The 22,937-nt window shown below is 41.7% G+C and overlaps 1 protein-coding gene across 4 annotated transcripts in view; it reads right to left on the minus strand.

Annotated features, from left to right (window-relative positions):
• The window catches only part of PRC1 (protein regulator of cytokinesis 1), a 37,146-nt gene extending 14,473 nt beyond the window's left edge, over positions 1-22,673 (minus strand). For 2 of the 4 annotated variants that reach the window (XM_083184118.1, XM_083184117.1), the window contains exons 1-10: positions 22,482-22,670; positions 15,238-15,370; positions 13,813-13,935; positions 12,541-12,771; positions 12,261-12,431; positions 12,026-12,175; positions 11,150-11,297; positions 10,871-11,007; positions 9,671-9,766; positions 9,281-9,427 (exon numbers count right to left, since the gene is read on the minus strand). In XM_083184118.1, the coding sequence (XP_083040244.1) occupies positions 9,281-9,427; positions 9,671-9,766; positions 10,871-11,007; positions 11,150-11,297; positions 12,026-12,175; positions 12,261-12,431; positions 12,541-12,771; positions 13,813-13,935; positions 15,238-15,370; positions 22,482-22,492 (1,347 nt within the window). In that variant the 5' untranslated portion in view covers positions 22,493-22,670. Of the gene's footprint in view, positions 1-9,280; positions 9,428-9,670; positions 9,767-10,870; positions 11,008-11,149; positions 11,298-12,025; positions 12,176-12,260; positions 12,432-12,540; positions 12,772-13,812; positions 13,936-15,237; positions 15,371-22,481 lie in introns of all 4 variants that reach the window. The other 2 variants (XM_083184116.1, XM_083184119.1) reach the window with 2 other exon arrangements.
• Between the last annotated feature and the right edge of the window lie 264 nt (positions 22,674-22,937).

Raw genomic sequence — 22,937 nt, forward strand, 5'->3', positions numbered from 1 at the left:
TATAAAATATTTTGCTACAGACAATAATAATAATAAAATATATATATACACACACACATATACACACACATATATATATATATATATATATATATATATATATATATATATATATATATATATATATATATATATATATATATATATATATATATATATATATATATATATATATATATATATATATATATATATATATATATATATATATATATATATATATATATATATATATACATACATACACACACACACACACACAACGCGGCACTCCAGACCAATTCCAATCACAGAAATCTTTATTAAGACAGCAACGTTTCAATACCACCGTATTATCATCAGGCTCAACAATGCTAATGCAAACGCATACTTATATGCCTCCCAGGTGTACCTTGCGTGCAGGTGCTGGCAACTAGTACCGCCCACTCCACGCAACAGCGTGCTACTGGTAGTGTTCACACCGGACCCCATCAATACATTACAGGGCTCAGTGCTACACTCCTTAACCCGTTCAGTGCACTAAACAATTTAACATCGTACATATATACATAAAGAGACTAAATATATAAAAAAAAAAAAAACAGTAAGAATGAAAAGACATACACATATATGTAAATACGAGACATTAATACAAAAAATGAAAAGAACATACATAATACATGCATATACAGAAACTGTACCCTGTTAGGAGGAATACATAGTAATACCAAAATCTCACTGTAGTTAATACCTCATTAACTTGCCATCACACCAATCCCAAACAGCAGGCTAACAATTATAATAACACATTAATGCCTCAATATTCATTAAGCCCATTGGGCGCTACTGTACCAAGTCGGGCAATCCAGCGTGCTTCGCATTTAAGAAGTTGTAGACCTCGATTCCCCCCTCGGATCGATGAGGGAATGTGGTCTATCATCCTATATCTTGGAGATGATAAATTATGATGTGCTACAGCAAAATGTCTAGAAACAGGACGATCACTAGTACCTTTAAGTAACGCTTTACGTATAGATGATCTACGTGCCGTCATGCGCTCCTTAAAGGGGCGTTCTGTCTTTCCTATATAGGAAATACCACAAGGGCACAAGATTTGATACTGTCAATGGTGTATTACAGGTTAACAAAAATCGAATAGGTATCGACTTGCCAGTATGTGGATGGTTAAATGATGTACCAGAAATGAAAAAACTACAAGTAGTACATACACAGCCCACCTTAGTGGATTGTCGATTAGAAGTAAATAACGAAGCATCCGTTTTTACTAACACATCGCTGATGATACTTTTAGACCACTTAAAACTGGGGAGAAGTCTAGTCTGAGATCCCCAATTGTGAATCTGCCTGTAATAAGGGCCAATGTTGGCGTGCTATTCTAGTGAGTGTCGGGCTATGATGGTTGTATGTGGTTACCCATGGCAACCAGTCACTCATCCCTTCCTCTGGCTTTGTAGAATATAGCAGATCCAACGCCATAACTTACTCTTTGATGGCCTCTAATTCACTTAATTTCACGTTGTGCAAATCGTACAATCATATCCTCCATCTGAGCTGCTGTAATAAGCGGGTCTGATACTATACATTTAACTCTTAGTAACTGTGAGGCTGCGCACTGCTGGTCTCGGGTGACAACTGTTATAGTCTAGCAAATTGTTTCTATCTGTAGGCTTGGCATAAAGACAAGTAGAGATGGTACCATTGTCTATTTGAATACGGACATCCAAATAATGAATGTCACGATCACTATAAGTAAAAGTGAATTTAATCGGACTGTTACTACTGTTATGAGTCTCGAGCAAAGTAATCAAATCATCAGATGGACCCTGCCACATCACTAAAAGATCGTCGATATATCGATTATAGTGAACGATTCTACCCGCAATCGATGGTTGGTTAAAAAATAAACTTTGTTCTAATTCAAACATAAAAATCTTCGCGTATGAGGGGGCTACGGCCGCCCCCATCGCTACACCCATCAATTGCAGGAAGAACCGCCCACCATAAATCTTTTGTCAGAATCATAGACATTAACTCTGCAATGAACTCTATAATCAGGTCCCTGATAGAGTGGATTGCTAGACAAGAAGTGTTTAAGGGCTGCCAACCCCATAATGTGTGGAATTGATGTGTACAAAGCACTAACATCAATAGTGAATAAATAAACATAATTTAACCCACAAGGCACATACTGTAGTTGCTTTAAGAGATCCGTCTTATGCAACAGGTACCGCGGGTTACCACGAATACACGGTTGTAATAAACAATCTAAAAAAAATGACCCTCATCAATAGGCCTGCCAGGTGGGTCGATGACCGATTTATGGACTTTAGGTATACAATAAAAAATTGCGGTACCATTGGATAGGCAGGTAAAAGCACATTTTTCAAAACATGAGAGATAATCCCATTATTCACTGCTTGATGAAGCAAAACTGACAGCTCATTAGAAAATACAGTAGAAGGATCACAATTACGTCTACGGTAGGTTAATTCATCATTAAAATGGGACATAATCTGTGTATGATATTTGTCTAAGTCCATGATCACTAGTGCTCGGCCCTTGTCTGCTGGGCGAAACACCAGTGACCTGTCCTCAGACAAAAAGATTGCAAAGCCAAACGTTCTGGGTCTACTAATATTAGAACGTATAGGAACATGGTTTTTCATAGCAGATTGAACTTCAAAGTCCGTCATGTTCGAGAAAGTCAAAATTGCGGGTCAAAAGTTGACTTGGCCATAACCTTGTGTAGTTGTTTGGTAATAACATCCCTCGGGGATATCGTTACACTCACAGTCTCAGATGGCACAGTCTTTGGTTTATTGTAAAATTCTTTCAGGCGTAAGGAATGGGAAAGTCTGATGTTCCAAAGTCCAATGCAATTCATTAAAACACGTGGAGGGAATAAATAAATGATAGTCCTTTGGACAGAACCCTCTTCCTCAATGTCCGACAAATGATGTGAAGATAGATTAAGAATTAATCTTTTTTGGATTTCGGGGGTTTTCTTCCCCCTCTGCCGGCGGCCTTGACCTCCAAGTCTGGTGAATTGCCTGGGCCTCGTGTGAGCTCTCGTTCATACTGCTTAAGGGACAGGTGTTCCACGGCTTCTCTGTTTAGTGCTGTTATCGCTACTTGAGGAATTTAAATCAGTAGAACTCTGTGCTTGGTCAAATCTTTTACGTCCCCGCCGAAAGAACGGTTTCCTCTCATCTCTATCACGATATGGGTTTAGCCAATGGTACACGGTATGTAGCTCATAGTCTTTATCGACCTTGACCTTCTTTTCTTTTTTAGATCGGATAAGGTCCCTTTTGTAGATCTGTATCTGTGAGGACAACTTATCATACCATTTGGTGGATGTATCATTTAATAAGTTTGCTTTATGTATCGATTCAAAGGCAGAAATCTTTTCTTTACTCGTATTTATCTCCTTTGAAGAAAACTGGATAATCAGCAGCATCCAATCGAAGGAACATTTGTTTGCGATTGCCACCCACTTTCTGCAGAACTCTGCATCATATTTCCCTATGGTGGGTGCGTTTTTAATACGCAATCCTCTCGGTATTTCCTTTGCCCGGTGGTAATCGCTCAATGAAACAGCGTGATAGTAATAGTCAATTTCATGTTTGTGGAGTTTCACCAGATCACGGAATACATCTTCTAGTGGTGTAGCTTCTGCTAGTTCAGCAAATAGGCTCTGTAATAAGATGTTAACAGCCTCGTTGTCGGTATAGCTGAAAGGGTCACCTATGGCATAGCTAATCCGGGAAAACCCGGTAGCAGCAGTATTTTCCACAGGTACAGGTTCCATATTCATGCAGTGCTCACCAACTCACGTGCAGGTGAATTTCCACAACTCAACACCGATTTAGTGCAGTGTACTGGAGACGCTGACCATCAAGAGTCAAACGGAATGGGGGTGCCAACAGCAGAAGAAGATAAAGGGATTTTTGTAAGAAGTTACCGTTCAAATCCCTTTCTCTGATATGGTCCTGGTGACACAGCTCAACATTGGGATGTAGGAGGGTCCGTAGGAGCCAGGCACCTATCCTAAAGCTTTTGGAGTGTAGGCTCCTCCCTTCTGCATCCCAGACTCCTCAGTTCAATCTTTCAAAGCCACTGGAATACATTAACTCAGTACAAAACGCATGCACATATTATATGCACAATTACTTTTCAACCATATATACCTTACTGAGCCTAAGGGAGGGATCGCTGTGTCACCAGGACAATATCAGAGAAATGGATTTGAACGGTAAGTTCTTACAAAAATCCCTTTTTCTCTTTCAATGGTCCTGGTGACACAGCTCAACATTGGGACGTTCCAGAGCCGGTCCTTTGGGTGGGTACGCTCAGGTCTGCAGCTCATCACTGCTCGCCCGAATGATGCGTCCTCTTACGCGAACTCATGGAACCTATAGAATTTGGCAAAAGTGTGAACAGATGACCAAGTGGCGGCCCTGCAAACCTACTCAGCTGTGGCCCCATGTCGAACCGCCCAAGAGGTGGCGACCGACCTGGTGGTATGCGCATTAATCCTGGCCGGCACAGGCCTACCAACCTTAGTATATGCAAAGGCAATGACAGAACGCAACCACCTAGCAATGGTCTGCTTAGAGGCAGGCCAACCAATCTTGTGCACATCATACAAGACTAGCAAAGTGTCAGTCTTCCTGACACCCTTCACCCTGTCCACATAAATGCGCAAGGCGCGCACAACATCCAAATTCCTCAATTTGTCCCTTTTTCTTTAACCCTCTGGGGGTTGAAACACAGGCAGAACTATCTCCTGATAGAGATGAAAAGCAGAGACTACTGTTGGCAAAAATTGGGGTACTGTTCGAAGAACAGCCCTGTCATCATGAAAAATAAGAAAAGGAGACTTGCATGACAACGCTCCCAACTCTGATACTCTCTTTGCTGACGCAACAGCCAACAAAAATACAAGCTTCCATGTAAGGAACTTAAGGTCAGCCGACCTCAGCGGCTCAAAGGGCGCCTTTTGAAGACACTCCAGTATCAGCGATAAATCCCATGGAGTCACATCTTGCTTGTAGGGAGGTTTCAATCGTGAAATCCCTTGCAGGAAAGTTTGCACCTCCGGTAGCAAAGCTATCCTTTTCTGGAAATAAATCGACAAGGCCAATATCTGTATCTTGAGTGATTAAAGGCTTAACCCAGACGAAAAACCATCCTGCAAAAACTCCAACAATTTTGAAAGTCGAAACCGCGATGTATGCGACTTCTGCCTTTCACACCACCTAATATAAGTCTTCCAGACCCTATGATAGTTTGCTGAAGACACTGACTTCCTAGCTTTTACCATGGTGTTAACCACAGCCTCCGAGAAACCCTTGTTCTTCAAGATGGCGGTTTCAATAGCCAAGCCATCAAATTTAGCCGAGCTGAATCCATGTGTAAGAACGGCCCTTGGTTTAACAGATCTGACCTCAGAGGTAGACGCCACGAGTCCACAGACAATCTCTGAAGCCTCGAGTACCAGGACCTCCTTGACCAATCCGGGGCTACTAGAATCACTGGAATTCTTTGGGACTGGATTCTTTTCAATACTCTCGCCAGCATTGGAAAGGGCAGAAAGGCATAAAGCAGATTCCCCTCCCAGGGAACAGTCATTGCATCCACTGCTTCCACTGTAAGCTCCGCAGAAAATGGCCGCCGCCATCACGGAGCGCCTGTCCCCCATGATCCCCACCTAGCGTAAAGCCGGTTTCAGAGCGCTCCGGAGCCCAGGCAGCTTCTTAATAGAAGCTGTAAGTGCTGCACAGGGAGACCAGACAGCGTCTCCCCCGTGCACAGTGAGCTGACAGGACACGCTTCTGTCAGCTCCTGCTGCGCTGTCAGTGTGAGGATTCAGTGAGAATCCTCACACTGTGCCTACCTAACTAGTGTAAAAGTTAATAAAATAAAAAAACCTCCTAACTAACTCTAATCCTTCGACTGCTCCAGTAGCCCTTTAGAATAGCACCCACTCCAGTGGGCACCTAACACGAACTGAGGAGTCTGGGATGCAGAAGGGAGGAGCCTACCCTCCAATAGCTTTAGGATAGGTGCCTGGCTCCTACATCCCAATGTTGAGCTGTGTCACCAGGACCATTAAAAGAGAAAACCAACACGGTATGTCGACTCCAATATATATTTGGTTGTTTGGCCGGGCACAACCTCCGGAATATAAGTGCTTGTTGGGTGCCTTCGTCCTTGGGGTAATGTAGACTTTTGGATACAATGCGGCACTCCAGACCAATTCCAATCACAGAAATCTTTATTGAGACAGCAACATTTCAATACCACCGTATTATCATCAGGGTCAACAATGCTAATGCAAACACATACTTATATGCCCCCCAGGTGTACCTTGCGTGCAGGTGCCGGCAACTAGTACCGCCCACTCCACGCAACAGCGTGCTACTGGTAGCGTTCACACCGGACCCCATCAATACATTACAGGGCTCAGTGCTACACTCCTTATCCCGTTCAGTGCACTAAACAATTTAACATCGTACATATATACTTAAAAAGACTAAATGTATAAAAAAAAAAAAAAAAAAAAATACTATCAGAATGAAAAGACATACACATACGTAAATACAAGACATTAATGCAAAAATTGAAAACAACAACATACATAAAACATGCATATACAGAAACTGTACCCTGTAAGGAGGAATACATAGTAATACCAAAATCTCACTGTAGTTAATACCTCATTAACTTGCCATCACGCCAATCCCAAACAGCAGGCTAACAATTATAATTTTTATGTTTGAATTAGAACAAAGTTTATTTCCAACCATCGATTGCGGGTAGAATCGTTCACTATAAAATCGATATATCGACGATCTTTTGGTGATGCGGCAGGGTCCCCCTGATGATTTGATTACTTTGCTCGAGACTCATAACAGTCCGATTAAATTCACTTTTACTTATAGTGATCGTGACATTCATTATTTGGATGTCCGTATTCAAATAGACAATGGTACCATCTCTACTTGTCTTTATGCGAAGCCTACAGATAGAAACAATTTGCTAGACTATAACAGTTGTCACCCGAGACCAGCAGTGCGCAGCCTCACAGTTACTAAGAGTTAAATGTATAGTATCAGACCCGCTTATTGCAGCAGCTCAGATGGAGGATATGATTGTACGATTTGCACAACGGGGGTACCCTTTAAGTGAATTAGAGGCCATCAAAGAGTAAGTTATGGCGTTGGATCGGATGGATCTGCTATATTCTACAAAGCCAGAGGAAGGGGTGAGTGACCGGTTGCCATGGGTAACCGCATACAACCATCATAGCTCGACACTCACTAGAATAGCACGCCAACATTGGCCCTTATTACAGGCAGATTCACAATTGGGGATCTCAGACTAGACTTCTCCCCAGTTTTAAGTGGTCTAAAAGTATCATCAGCGATGTGTTAGTAAAAACGGATGCTTCGTTATTTACTTCTAATCGACAATCCACTAAGGTGGGCTGTGTATGTACTACTTGTAGTTTTTTCATTTCTGGTACATCATTTAACCATCCACATACTGGCAAGTCGATACCTATTCGATTTTTGTTAACCTGTAATACACCATTGACAGTATCAAATCTTGTGCCCTTGTGGTATTTCCTATATAGGAAAGACAGAACGCCCCTTTAAGGAGAGCATGATGGCACGTAGATCATCTATACGTAAAGCGTTACTTAAAGGTACTAGTGATCGTCCTGTTTCTAGACATTTTGCTGTAGCACATCATAATTTATCATCTCCAAGATATAGGATAATAGACCACATTCCCTCATCGATCCGAGGGGGGAATCGAGGTCTACAACTTCTTAAATGCGAAGCACGCTGGATTGCCCGACTTGGTACAGTAGCGCCCAATGGGCTTAATGAATATTCAGGCATTAATGTGTTATTATAATTGTTAGCCTGCTGTTTGGGATTGGTGTGATGGCAAGTTAATGAGGTATTAACTACAGTGAGATTTTGGTATTACTATGTATTCCTCCTAACGGGGTACAGTTTCTGTATATGCATGTATTATGTATGTTCTTTTCATTTTTTGTATTAATGTCTTGTATTTACATATATGTGTATGTAATATATTTAATTATATAATTATGTATATTTGTACGATGTTAAATTGTTTAGTGCACTGAACGGGTTAAGGAGTGTAGCACTGAGCCCTGTAATGTATTGATGGGGTCCGGTGTGAACGCTACCAGTAGCACGCTGTTGCGTGGAGTGGGCGGTACTAGTTGCCGGCACCTGCACGCAAGGTACACCTCGGGGGTATATAGGTATGTGTTTGCATTAGCATTGTTGAGCCTGATGATAATATGGTGGTATTGAAACGTTGCTGTCTCAATAAAGATTTCTGTGATTGGAATTGGTCGAGTGCCGCGTTGTAGCCAAAACTCTACATTACCCCAAGAACGAAGGCACCCGACAAGCACTTTATTCCGGAGATTGTGCCCGGCCAAAGTTATATATATTTTTTAATTGTTATATATATTTTGTTTCCTAGCACGGCGCCCACGATATTCAGTCGTATGGCATTGTATACCATGCGATGCAATGGTATTTTAAATTGTATAAACACCCTAATGGGTTTTTTCAATGTTAAACGGTCCCCCTACACGATTTTTCATTGTATAAGCACCTTAATCTGTGCTTACAATGTTAAATGCACCCCCACGCCACTGCCACTATCAACGCCAATCCGAAGCGTGGCAAGCGCAGCGAGCCCGCGAGGGGTGGCGGTACGTGTCCTCTGACGTTTTCATACCCCCACTGTCCACGTGGAGTTGATTTTATATAGTGTGGCGAGCGGGCGCGTTTTATTTTACATGTTTTCCGCGTCTCCACGTTTCGGGCTCGCCACACTATCTAAAATAAACTACACGCCGACATGGATGTTGGGGGTATGAAAAGGTCGGAGGATGCGTACCGCTGCGCTCGCCACACTTCAGGTGGTCGTTGAACATGGGGGTGCTTTTAATATTGTAAGCACCCATTACGGTGCTTATACAATTAATAATCTTATAGGGGGCCATTTAACATTGAAAGCACCCATTAGGGTGCTTATACAATTTAAAATTGTATACCATCGCATTGTATGCCATATACAATTTTAAATTGTATAACATTGGGTGCCATCGCATCACATACCATTGTAAGGCTTATGGTATACGATGCGATGGGCGCCGTGTTAGGAAACAAGTACTATATATAGATAGATATATTATAAAATACACGTTTAAACGTATTACCCGCTCTTGTTTTTCCCTTTCTTTATCCAGGTTAAACTGGTTCCACTGCTCTGCAACATAGTCCATAAATTTCTTTCCATCCACAAAGAACTCCTGCTCTTGTTGTTCTTCCCATGCTGCAATGCGCACTCTCAATTCCTCCTCCAGCTATAGTGGAGAGACACAAATAAATATATATATGTACTCATACATACAACATGCAAATGCAAATTGAACAGGGCATCCTTACAGCCAATGTAAATATACAGCAACAGACGACACTGTGCTCTAACACGCAGTCATGCAATATACATGTATCAAAATAAAACCTTTATATGTAAAAGTAGTACAAATATACCCTAACAGTCATTTATTCCTACCCAATATATTTATAAATATTTCCACAATTACCTTTGGCAGCATTTTTTGCAACTTCGCGCGTTGCTTTTCCTCTTTCAAGAGATTGCCGCCACGGTTCGTAAACCTATTTGGATCGGTTGCCTTTCTCTAAGGATAAAAAATAAATCAAAATAAAAGATAATATACTGCTAGAGCTACTGAAATTACTGCTGTTCTAGTACAATGAATATCAGCTCGTCACATCTGTACACGGCTTTATACTTTCAATATTTCCGATGCATCAAATAGGTCTCTCCCTCCTGTATACTGCCATGCAAGGCATATACACAAAGTGGCGTACGTCAAGTTGTTTTGCATGACACAAACATGTCGTAAAAAAATAAATAAAAAAAAAAGTCATATCCAAGCAAAGCACATGCGCAAGTATAACCTCAAGCAACAAACAAGGAAGTGGCTCATTGGCATCAGGGCAGTGAAGCATTATAAGGAAAGGCAACAACAAAATAAGGAATATTGTCTAAGTTTATTATACATAGATCATTACTGGCACTGCGATCTTTAAGAAAGCACGCCGAAGTGCAGGGGCAAGGTCTTAATGGACAGCAGCATTCACCATTCCGACACATGCATTTCATTTGCATCACTAACAGACACTGTAGTGGCGGCTGTGGCTCCTGGGTGCATCTTGAGATCCCGTGCACTGGGCTGATGCGCTATGGATGCCCACATGGATCGCTGTGTGTGTGTGTGCCAGATTCCCCTCACTAGTAGCCAAGATGAGAACACTTCTCACCGCAGGGTGCTACCAGCTTCACATTAGTAAAAGAGGCAACGTGGGTAGAGCCATAGCGACACTATAGGTATATGTATAATACATTTACCCCACGGTCAGAGACCAGTGCCTGACAGGAGACCGTACAAGAGCACCATGGACCAAGGCCGAAGTAGCTCTAGCACAATTAATGTCCACGAGGACAAAAATAGAAAGTGCAAGCCACTGGTAGCCAAGAGAAGAAGGTGAGCCACAGAAGGCAGAAAGTACAGAGTCTATAGTCACGGTATCATTCCCAGACATGATGTAGTTTCGGAAGGGTTAAGACGACAAAAGGCCACTTACAGAATCGGAGATATAAACAGCAACAGCCAGCCAATCAAGCACCAGAACCCGAGATGTACCACTGCTGTACTCAATCAATACATTCAAACAGCGGAGTAGGAAGGCGTTTGCATATTACATCATGATTTACTTACATCATGCTCTAGAAAGAGCTTCCAGTTCTCATGCCACTTTTGCACTCCTTCAAACATTTCTTTATGCACCTCATAGTACTGTTTGATTCGGTTGATTTCAACATCATGGAGAGCTAGAAGGCCTTCGCTGTAGTCCTCTTACAAGAGACATAAAAAAAAAAAAAAAGTACCAATTATGCCATATTAGTTATTTAATATTGGCCAATACTAAAGACAAAAGCTAGACTGCAGTTTATATACTGGTAATGAGAAAAAAAAAAAAAAACACGCTCAACTCACCATCATAAAATGGAGCAAAAGCTTGCCTTTGCTCATTGCTATAAAAACACTTGTCCCAGTAGGCTGATAATTCTGCTCGAATTGCTTCAATAAAATTTTTCATGTTCTGCAGCTTTAGCTCCTGAAGACGATCCAGTTCCTCTTGTAACTGAAAAACATGGAAACCAGGAGTAAAATATAGCTAGAGCTCCATTTTTTGGAATGAATGCATATTCAGCCAATGAGTTCAGTGGGAACATTGCTGTAGGACTGTCACTGTTCGGTTTACAGCCCAAAAACGGTACTTAAATAATGCAGGAATTACAATGGGATACGGTGGAGAGCTGAACCTGGGTACTAAAGAAATGATTTATATTTACCCGACTGCAAATGCTGTTTCGTATATAGTAATATATATATATATATATATATCCTTGATAACGGGTGAGAGCCCGAAACGCCGTCGGATAATAAAGGCTGTTTTATTTGCATCAAAAGAGACTGACGAGTGCCGCCCTCATTCCCACGCTACATATTAGGACTACAAATCCTGGGGAAGGCAACGCAGCACTATTCTAAGAATACAGTGAGTGCCGGACCACACACCTTGCTCTATCTATCTATCTATCTATCTATATATATATATATACACATACACACACACACACACACACACACACACACCAAAAGTTAAAAACACCCTACAAGGCAGGTGTGTTTCCCATGGTTCCAAAGACAAAAATAAATAAAATAAAACAAAACCCTGTGGGACCCATGAAAGTTAAAAGTTGCTATAAATCTTTTGCATTGAAGCCACTTAAGAGTCCATATGAAATATTCCTTTTTTTGTAGGTAAAGAAACAAACAAACAAAAAAAAAAAAAACACACACACTTACTGCTTTAATAGTTTTTCCTTTAGATCCAGTCATATGGGGTGACAAAGCGTTCCTCTCCTCTTCGGTAATTTGAAGTCTATCCCAGAGCTCAAGAATTTTGGACCGTAATTCTTCACATAGGGATTGATTTTGACTTATCTGTTCTTCTAACTGCAATTATACAGACAATGGTCGCTCCATAGACTGCTATAAAAATGATGATCGGGACAGATTTATAAAGACAATATTTCCTCACCTGAAAAAGAAGCTGGTGCAAAGCTGCAAGATTTTCCTTTGAAAGACAGAAAGTTTCTTCCTCTTCACATACAACATCCCTCTCAAAGCTAGTATCAGGCAGGTGATCCAGCTCCTCCATGCACAGGATGATCTGTTTTTTCATCTTGACAAACTCCGCTTCCCGACTTTCCTACAGTGTTGGGGAGAACAAGAACAGTTGTAAGAATAACCTGCATCACAGAGCATAAAGATTCGCAGCTTTACAAAAGACTTAAGGGAAAACCAATATTGGGGTTAACCTTTTCCGCAGAAAGTGCAGCCAAGTGCCTCCTAAATTGGTCTAGCTCATCCAGGCTTGGAACACGCTGACCATCAACATAATAAGCAGATGTGCACAGAATGTCACACAGGTCCTGATCACGTTGCTTTAACAGTCTGAGTTCCTGCATTCGCTCCTTTTTTTGTTTCAACATGACTTCAACTCGTGTTCGCAAATCCTTTTCCAGCTGCAGAATAGTGCTATCATCCTCCTAAGAAACAGAACCAAATGGTAAGAAATACTTCAATTCCACAAGTCATTTGTTTTCAACATTAATACAAAGATTCCCCCTCTCATAGGGCCAGATGCACCAAGCTTCAAAAAGTGATAAAGTGGAGAGTGATAAACAACCAGCTTCTGTCATTTTTCAACCCATCCTCCAACATAGCAGTTGGCAGCTGATTGGCTGGTTGTTTATCCCTCTCCACTTTATCAATTTTTTTAAGCTTTGTGAATCTGGACCATAGTCCTCTGCGTTATGTTCATAATGTTAATATGGCATGCGACTAAATAAAATAAAACATGCTACCTTCTTGCAAGTTTCGCTAAAATGAATTATTGCAAAATAACTCTACAGGCACTGACCACTGACTTTTAAATGACATTCAGATGATTTTTTCTCCGGTTGTCACTAGATGGGGCACAATTGAGCAATTCAATTATTGCTCAGTTAGGGAGAGATGAGCCAGGTGAAGACACAGCTCACAGTGCTGATTAGTTCAAATGTGCAATAAGTTTTGGTGCTAAATCACCACGTTTATCGTCACTTCCGGTACTTCAAGTTGTGTATACCCAAACCTGGCCTTTCTGGGCACAATTAAAAGAAACCACAATTGAATATTTCCCCCACCAATCTCCTGTGAAGATAGATCGGGCATGATAAACAATTGAATGAGTGTTGATTGGCATGATTACTGCTGCTTGATAATGCCTTGAAGGCAGAAGATCATTGAGGTCCAACTTTAACTAGTTCACCATGACCATCACTATGGGAAGTGTTTGAGTCATCAACAGGCCAATACTGTGTGCGATTACAAATCAGTGAGAAAAAAAAAAAAAAAGTAGATTTGGAGGAATTATCCCAGATTCTGAAGGAAAAAGGAGACAGAAACCCCACTTATCACCACTGAGCAGCAGAAAAATAAATAAATAAAATTATATATATATATATATATATATATATACACACTCCACGAATCACATGTAATATGCCATGGGTAAGGAGTTGGTCAGTTCATACAGATTTACTTACTTCAAATGGAGGAAGAAGCAGTTCATTACACAGTGTGTTTAGTTCTTGGCGGCAAACATCAATGCTCTTTAGGAGACGTTCCTTCAAGCTTTCTTCTTCATCAATCATTCTTGTTAACAGCATCTGTAAAGTATAAATACAATAGGAATTAAACATCTGACATGCACACGAGATAAGCAGATTTATTATAAAATAACTAATTAGGCCAAATCTTGAATAGGATAGAGTTTGTCTACTTTAATGAGTTAATACATGAATTTAGAGTTCGGTCATAAAAAGGAAGGATTACAGGTTATTCATGATTACTGGAAGAAAGGCAGTTCCACATAAGGTGGTGTAGGCAGATTCACCTACAAAAATATAAGAGCGAGCGAAAGCGTAAACAGTGTTTGTAGCTATAAATAGATAACATCCATTTATTTTATCCTGCAGAAAAAACACAGACTGGGTTCCATTATTTGTAAAACTGCAGGTTAGAAGCAATAGTATGTCAGGGAGGGGGGCAGAACCAAGAGTGTAGTAACAAAATGCCTTCAAAAGGACATTTGGGCTCTCGGAGATGAGTGGTAAACCAACAGACCAGCATGCACACTTGCAGAGCGTTTACTCTTAAGCCCCGTACACACACAGGGCACCCTGGCTTTAAGCTGAACAACGTGCTGCAGCATGAACACTCGGCAAACATAGCAGTGCACCCGCTCAGCACACTGCGATGCTTTGTGCTGAGCAGGGCTTTGCCTATTTTTACAATAGGCAAAGCCCAGTGATCTAGGAGAAGGCAGCACAAGCACTGGCTCTCCCTAAGGGCAATACCAACATGCAGGACCTGGCATCAGCATTGCTACAGGACATACACTGAGTGTTCCGCGCTCTTTTTCTCGGTGATCTAGTCAGCTCGCCTAGAAATAGGGCTGAAATCGCCCCTTTACTCTGAATGCACATTTGGGGATTTTACTAAACCATATGCATGACAACTATATATATTTTCATGAATATCATTTAGTGTGTTAACAATGTGCGCTACCTCGGTCATTTGTACATGCAGTTAAATCCTGACTAACTTCAAACACAGCATGCTCCTGTATGTGGGTGCTGAACAGTATTGTTCAGTGTGTATGCACTATATAATTTGTCCTGATGCTCAAGGACTAATCGTTAACTACATCGGTCATGGACGATACTGTGTACAGTACTCAGCTTTAGACTTAGACACTTATTACGGCTAGAGGAAAAAAAGAAATCTTTGAGGAGTAAATGTACCAAAGTGCAGGTATTGCCCCCAGCAATCAGATTTTAGCTATTATCTTATAAAAGGTGCTATATAGGTAGAAACCGATTGGTTGCCATGGGCAATCTCTCAAATTTGGGGGTGGAGGGAATAGAATAACTATCACTTTAGTAAATATCCCCCTGCTACATACTCACATTTACATGTCTCTTGACAGCATCCGTTCTCTGCAGTCGCTGGTCTTCCGGTATTCCAATTTCCTCCCATATATCTCGAAGACGGGTTAATGCAGAATTTAAGCATGCCACAGATTCAGCGGCGATTGCCTCACTGAAGAAAAAAAAAAGGAAGATGAATATACAGTTTAATTTTTGTTATAACCCAAAAATTGCTAAAGAAGCACAATTATTTTATTTTTTTAGGCGCACAGCAATAATTGTTTCGAAAAAGGAAAATCCAAACCAAGAGTTAGGGCAGTAGTCAATGTGATTATTCTCTGTGCATGGCGAGCGGTTTTTTTTCACTCGCCGTGTTTTTGCGGAGATTCTCCATGTTTGGAGACTCTCCGTCACGGCACTTTATACACTATTCAATGTATGGGGTGACGCTGCAGGGAGCCCGAGGACGGTGCCCCCCCGGAGAGCCAACAGGGGGTCGGGTATTCACTGCACCCGATCGTGCATATGTAATGATCGGGTGCAGTGAATATATGAATATCTAATGAGCGGCTCGGCTCCCGGCCCCCTGCTGGCTGCTCTGTGTAAAAAAAATATATATTTAAATTAAATATATATTCATGTGCTATAAGCACATGAATAAAAATAGCATGCCCTTTCACAGATTAAAATTCCTGATTTTTTTACACCAAAATGAAAACAAAAAATCTTTTATTGTAAAAGTTCATATTCCACTTCTCCATGAAGAGATGGATAATTGCTACACGGAGAGACACGGCGAAAATCACTTAGAAAGACGGCGAGAAGTGCACGTTGAATAGGGTTGCTCGCTTTTTGAGAGCAAAAGTCGCCATGCAACGCGAGAAAAGCACAAACTCGCCATAAAACACAGAGAATTTTTCTCATTGAATACTGCCCTCAGTCTCAGAGACTGCGCCTTCTGACTTATCGTCCTCTCACACTCCCCTATAAAGCCATTTGAAAAGGTTACAAATTTTGGTGTTTTTATTCCAATCTATAACACTACTACATGGAGATTAGGAGCAGGTTAGTAACACATAACAACTAAGTTGTAATGCAAACCTAATAGCATAAGGAAACAAATTCCAGAACATTGATGCAACAACCCTGTAAAATGCAAGTCCTTAAGATGCTCACACCATACTCAAATGAGCTCAGTTAGGTAGGATAGTACCTAGGTTTTTACAATTGTACAAGTTGGGGACATACTGTGGATACAACTAAATAAATGTGATAAGTTTGACAATTTGTGTAACCTGGGCACAACTTATAATAAAGTAACAATCACAATGCTATAGTAACAATCACCAGATGAGGGAACTTAATTTAAACTGGGTTTTGAGGTAATACTTCAAAAACTGAAAGAAATATATATATATATATATATATATATATATATATATATATATATATACATACATACATACATACATACATACATACATACATACATACATACATACATACATACATACATACATACATACATACATACATACATACATACATACATACATACATACATACATACACACACACACACACACACACACACACATATATTATTCTCAGTAATGGAATAAACTTTAGTGTTGTACATTTTAATTTAACCATATCCCAAAGAGTATTTATGGCCGTTACATTGCCTTATTTTCATAATATCAACCCAAACATTGAGATATTATGTAATAATTGAAATGACACCGGGGCAAATGTATGAAGCAGTGATATGGGAGGATAAGTGAGCCACAGGAGAAGTGGCCAATGGCAACCAATCATCTGCTCTGTATAATTTTAGAATGGCACACAAAAACCACTGAATCGACCCCTAAACTCTACAATATACAGTACTAGATTACAAATCATAATTTTCCTCTATTAGCAAAATACAGCAAATGTACTGTTGCACCTGTATTGGCTTTTTCCATTTTAGGCTCTATGTCCATATAGAGGTCAGTGTGATGCTCAAACCACTGGCCGACCAAGCATGCAGTGTGGATGAAGACATTGTTACATGACAAAAATGCTGTAACATAGGGTCTTATTCTAGTTCACTTTCTGACAAAATCCTTCCTAGATGGACAAAACCATGTGCACTGCAGGTGGGGCAGATGTAAAATGTGCAGAGAGAATTAGATTTGGGCGAGTTATTTTGTTTCTATGCAGGGCAAATACTGGCTGCATTATTTTTACACTGCAATATAGATCTCACTTTGCCGTAAAACCCCACCCAAATCTAATTCTCTCTGCACAAGTCACATCTGCCCCACCTGCAGTGCACATGGTTTTGTCCATCCAAGAAGGATTTTGTCAGAAAGAGTGAACTAGAATAAGGCCCATAGTATGAACTATGGCTACATGTCTCACCATGTAATGAATCCCCAGAAGCCTTCACTATTAAAATCCAGCCCTGAGGTCTAGTGTTTTTTTGGATGATGCCACATGTCCAATCCCTTAGTAGCCAACAGATTACGGTCCTGAAGATACCTGCTCCTCCCTTCAATACTTATTACACCACAGCCTGCACTCCTTGTACAGCTGGCCGATATGAGCTTCCAGGGGTGATGAACTTATTAAACAATAGCCTTATACAGTAGCCTTGTGTAGATTTTACACCAGAGTGACCAGACTATTTCTGTTTAAAGTTACTACTTGCAATATTGATTGAAATTTGCAGGCAATTCGCCGGCACTCTGCACTCATTTTAATTAATGAGTGCACTCACTCAAATTAATGCGCAGCTCACAGACCTGAAGAATGCACTTCTGCCCTTTGAAAGGATGTCAGCATGAAGCTCTGAGGGAGACTCACCATCCGCAAACACAAACATTTGTAAACATTGGCAAGTTGGGCTGTCTTGAACTCTGTTGCTTGCATTTGCAGATATGCTATAGGCATAATTAAAAGCAATCTAGCATTTTTATACTTGGCCTGGTATATTCTGGGATTTTATTTGCCAGGAAATAGTAGAATCCAATTGCATGTGGGGTGTGGTATGCCGTCCCAACTGGCCGGACTCAGACAGCGTGGCCAGCGCAACCAAGCCCCTTGCGGGTTTGCTGCGCTCGCCACGCTGAGGGCGCGGTGGCTCGCTACCTTTTCTATTCTCCCTCTATGGGGGTTGTGGACCCCCATGAGGGAGAATAGCCGACGGCCGTCAGTGTTTTAGCAGTCGGGATCCCATCCGGCACCCTTGTATGTGAAGGGTGCAAGTTGCCTTTGAAGTAGCTTTGAAACGCAGGCACCGGCACTATCACACACACACTCCTTGCAGCATACTCACCCCAATACATACAATGTTTTAAGGCAGAATAAGAGTATTCCAAATATAAATATAGTTTATTTACCTGATATTTAATTTAAAGTGCACCCTGCCGGATTTAAACCTTTGAGTGCCAACATTGCGGTGAGAGTCTCAAAATATCTGCATCGCTCACAGCAACTGTTCTTATTTTGGGTGCAATATTTATCTAAATGTCAATTAACTTGGCTGTATTTGCATATATATTAAAAGAACAGTAGCTGTAAGGGACACTGGCATTTTTAGCAAATATTTTGAGGCTCTCCAACAGCAACGTTGGCACTCAAAGTGCTAAGAATGTTAAAAGGCACCCTGCACTCTCAGCAGCAAGAGGACCTTCAGAAAATAAGATGGTGACCTTCAAGTTTATTTCTGTGCAGCTTCCTATACTATCTGGAAACAGAATGGAACCAAACCCCCAGTTCCAGTTTGTTTCTAGATAGAAGGTGACCCCAGACATTGTGGCCATTAACAGACCAGCTTTGTGAGTAGTAGCAGAACTAGTCTTACTGGGGGACAGACTGAGTGGCGATCACTACCACAGCAGTTAACGCGTCGAAAAAGCATGTAAATGTGGTTTGAGGGGCATCGGTCATTAGGTCGATACAAGTTAGGTCCACATACATTAGGTCAAAAGGTTGACACAAGCATTAGGTTGACTTTTTTTTGCTGTCATGGACACCGTATCAATGTGCTACACTCGGCACACATATTCTCACTCTTTACCCACTTGGACAGTGAAGAAAGAAAATAACCTGTTTTGAAAAAGAAACATGAAAAACCTCATGTCTACCTTATGTATAACGACCAGGTGTGGTATGGGACTCCGACAGACGGGATCCCGACAGTCATTATCCCGTCTGCCCGGAGTCAGACAGCATGGCGAGCGCAAAAAAGCCCCTTGCGGGCTCGCTGCGGGCACGGTGGCTCGCTACGCGAGCCACCTATTCTATTCTCCCTCTATGGGGGTCGTGGACCCCCACGAGGGAAATAGCGGGTGTCCGTCGGGCACCCGGCTGTCGGCATTTTGACAGTTGGGATCCCGACGTCGGGTAAATGACTGTCGGGATCCCGACTGTCGGGAACCCGTCCGGCACCCATAACGATCTTATCCAATTCATAATATAACACACAGAAAATCCTGAGTGAAAAAAAGAACCCTACCTGAAAGTGAACACTTTAGTAAAATACCAGAAGGACTAGCAATTCTAGCATGGATTTCTTTACAAGGAATGTTAATTCCACAATTACTATATTAAACTGGTATGCAACAGTTAAATTTAGATCTAATGAGCGTTTGCTGCCCCACCCGCAGACGGCTTGGGCTAGCATGACAAGATGACATCATTCCATATTTGCCTTCACTGCCTGGAAAGCAGTCTCAAAGTCAGATGCTTTTAGAACACTCAACTTATTATACACGCCGGGATCCCGACCGCCGGGATTGTAACTGCATCCCGTGCATATGTGTAAAGGCTACAAGTAAATGCAGCTGATCACACAACTGGAAATACATAAGAAAAGTAACATTTTTGGAAATGGAAGAATGCATTCAACACCCAAACTGCAAAATGCAGGAACAGTCATTTACAAATATGTGATGCAATGTAACCTTAGGTGGCCCCATGGCACAGGGCTCATCACATCGGAATATAAATCAGAACCAGGCTTGGAACCCAGAGCAATTGGTGAGGTTATAGAATTAGCTTATTTTACTTCTTACAGATACAGTTCTAAAAAAAAATGTTCTAATTTTACAATTGGAATGGCTAGAACAGATAATTCTTCTATAAAATCTCAATGCACTCTTTGTTAGGGAAGAACGAGCACAAAAATAGGTATGACAAGTATACAAATTTCTGCACAAAATCCTAAGAGAGGTCCCCATCATCACAAACATGGTGATAGGAAGAATTCCATTGTTGTTTGCCCCAGCTGCCACAATTAATAAACAAATGAATACATTTCCATTATACAGAGAACGGGCATTTTATTTTTTTTAGTGCGCCTGTCCCTTAAGACGGGGCAATACCCAAATGTCTGTTATAGCACTGGGTGCCAGTTGCTTTTCACGATAGCCAGGCCCATATAAACCGGATGTAGCCATGTAAAGCTGTAAGCATTCCTAAACTATTGAGCATTACAAAGCAAATGTGGGAAAAGACCCAGTTTTTTTTCACATTTCTGCTTGCAACCTCAAGAAGAGAAAAGCAGAAATAACAGGCATCTGCGGAATATTAGCCTGAACACAGTACCAATAGAATAGCACAGATGGAGCGCATGGTGACAACATTTTCACTGTGGTTTTATACTGCTTTGAACACAATGCCCAAGGAAAAGAAGGATTGCTAACAAGCGTTATATATATTGTTCAAGCAACAAATGGTAGATCGGTAGCGGGTTTGTACAAAAAAAAAAAACCCTCATGTTGACCTTCCCCTCATCGACCAAAAGCTGGTGTCATCCTTCCAACCTTAGCCATGTCGACCTATTTCAGCGTTTGACCCAAGCCCTGCCGACCTAGTGACCGTATCCCGTGCTGCAAGGCAAACACCGACCTTCAGTGGTCGACCCAATGACGCATACATTCATAGATATATTACCCCTAATTAACTCTATGTGCCAAGCCCCCTAAATCACATTTCATCACAAAATCTGATATTTTAAGTTTCCAGCTCAATAAAAGGTGTACCAAAATGCACTATTTAGGGCTACTTATGTACGACATGGATGGGCACAACTTAATGTAACCTTATACCCCTTCACATCATATACCCAGGACTGCGATCCCGGGTCTGGCCCGTTCAGAGCAAACCTGGGTCATCCATAATACAGATGACAACCTGGGTTTAACCCTTCTTATAACCCAGGTCGAAACGCCAGGTTAGTCAACCCGGGTTATTTGGTGTGGCACGTGGCGGTGTGCACCTCCAACTGGGTTATTTGTGCGGTGTGAAATGGGTAATAAATATTCAGTGTATTTCATTGCAATGCTCCACCAAAATTCATGCAAATCTGACAAGACCTTCTAATAGTATAAAGTGACTAGAATATCACTTCAGAGTGGAAATATAAATTACTTGCAATAAAACACCACATAGCACAATGTACAGTAACATATTACCTTAACCCCGCATAACTGGAGAATGCAATTACTGTTAATAGTTACCCAGCAATCTGAATTCTTGTGCTGGTTTTACAGCTAGAATATAGGCATGTTAAAAGATAACACTAATGAAATAAAACACGACATTGGATTGTGACATGAAACTAGTACGCATACAGGGGCATTAGGAAAGGTGCGCATAGCCTGCAGAATGACAGTATATGGGAGGTGGTACAGCCAGACACAGAAACCTGGAACTGGCTCATTTGCACAGAATAGTCCTGGCCTCGCCCGCAGCTCTCTGCACCTTGCATAGAAACAATGGCTTCTTTATACCAGGACAGAAACCCAGGTATTGGGGGGTGCGGCTCGCTGCCAGCTCCATGCAGCCTAATGGACTGGGAGAGAAATCGGGCAGCAAGGGAGACCGGCAGGCCATGCTGAGACTTGTAGTTCCACAACACTCAGACAGCAAAGGCCGATCTATTCTGCAGCGTGTGACTGCAATACGTGGTCAGTGGTGCATGCCAAGCACAAGTGCGGGTGACACACACACATATATATATATATATATATATATATATATATATATATATATATATATATATATATATATATATATATATATATATATATATATATAAAGTAAACCTCTGGCTGCCAGTGCCCTGGACCCCCGTCAGCGGCCCAATAACTGCCAGCGCCACATAGCACGTCACCGGGATCGGTACGACTTGCTAATGGCCGCTCCCGCATGCCTGACAGTTGCTGCCGGTCACCCCCACGCATAACGGGTTATAGCAGAGTCACCAGGTTACTAACGCCAATACCGCTCACCTTCTCCTCATGGCGCCGACCGCTCCACTCCCTCCAGAGGTGTCTGTACCGGGCTCTCGCTCTCTCCCTTCGCTGTCGCTGTGTAACCGTTCCCTGCTCCCCGCACTGGTCTCTCTCACTTTTCAAATTTGGTACGCAGTAAGAAGCTCTTGAGCGCTATTGGCCAGTTGCGGCGACGTCATATGTCCCCGGGGCAACGGGTTTGAATGACAGCTACACGACGCCACGCCCCAGCCACGCAGTTCGATGTGCGCATGCGTAGAAGAATTTAGGAAGCGTCCGTGTCCACTGCATTTCTAATGTAAACAGTGACACCCCGGCTTGGGAGGGAGTCGCTCAACTGACTCACAACAACAGCAGCAGCAGCAGCAGCAAACCAATCTTATCCAACCATACAGATAGGCTGCTGAGTTAACTTCGGCTACATGCGGAGAGAAATAATCCTGCAGCGAATAT

This window comes from Crinia signifera, chromosome 4 (assembly GCF_055691185.1).
Source record: "Crinia signifera chromosome 4, ASM5569118v1, whole genome shotgun sequence".
In the NCBI taxonomy this organism is placed as follows: Eukaryota; Metazoa; Chordata; class Amphibia; order Anura; family Myobatrachidae; genus Crinia; species Crinia signifera.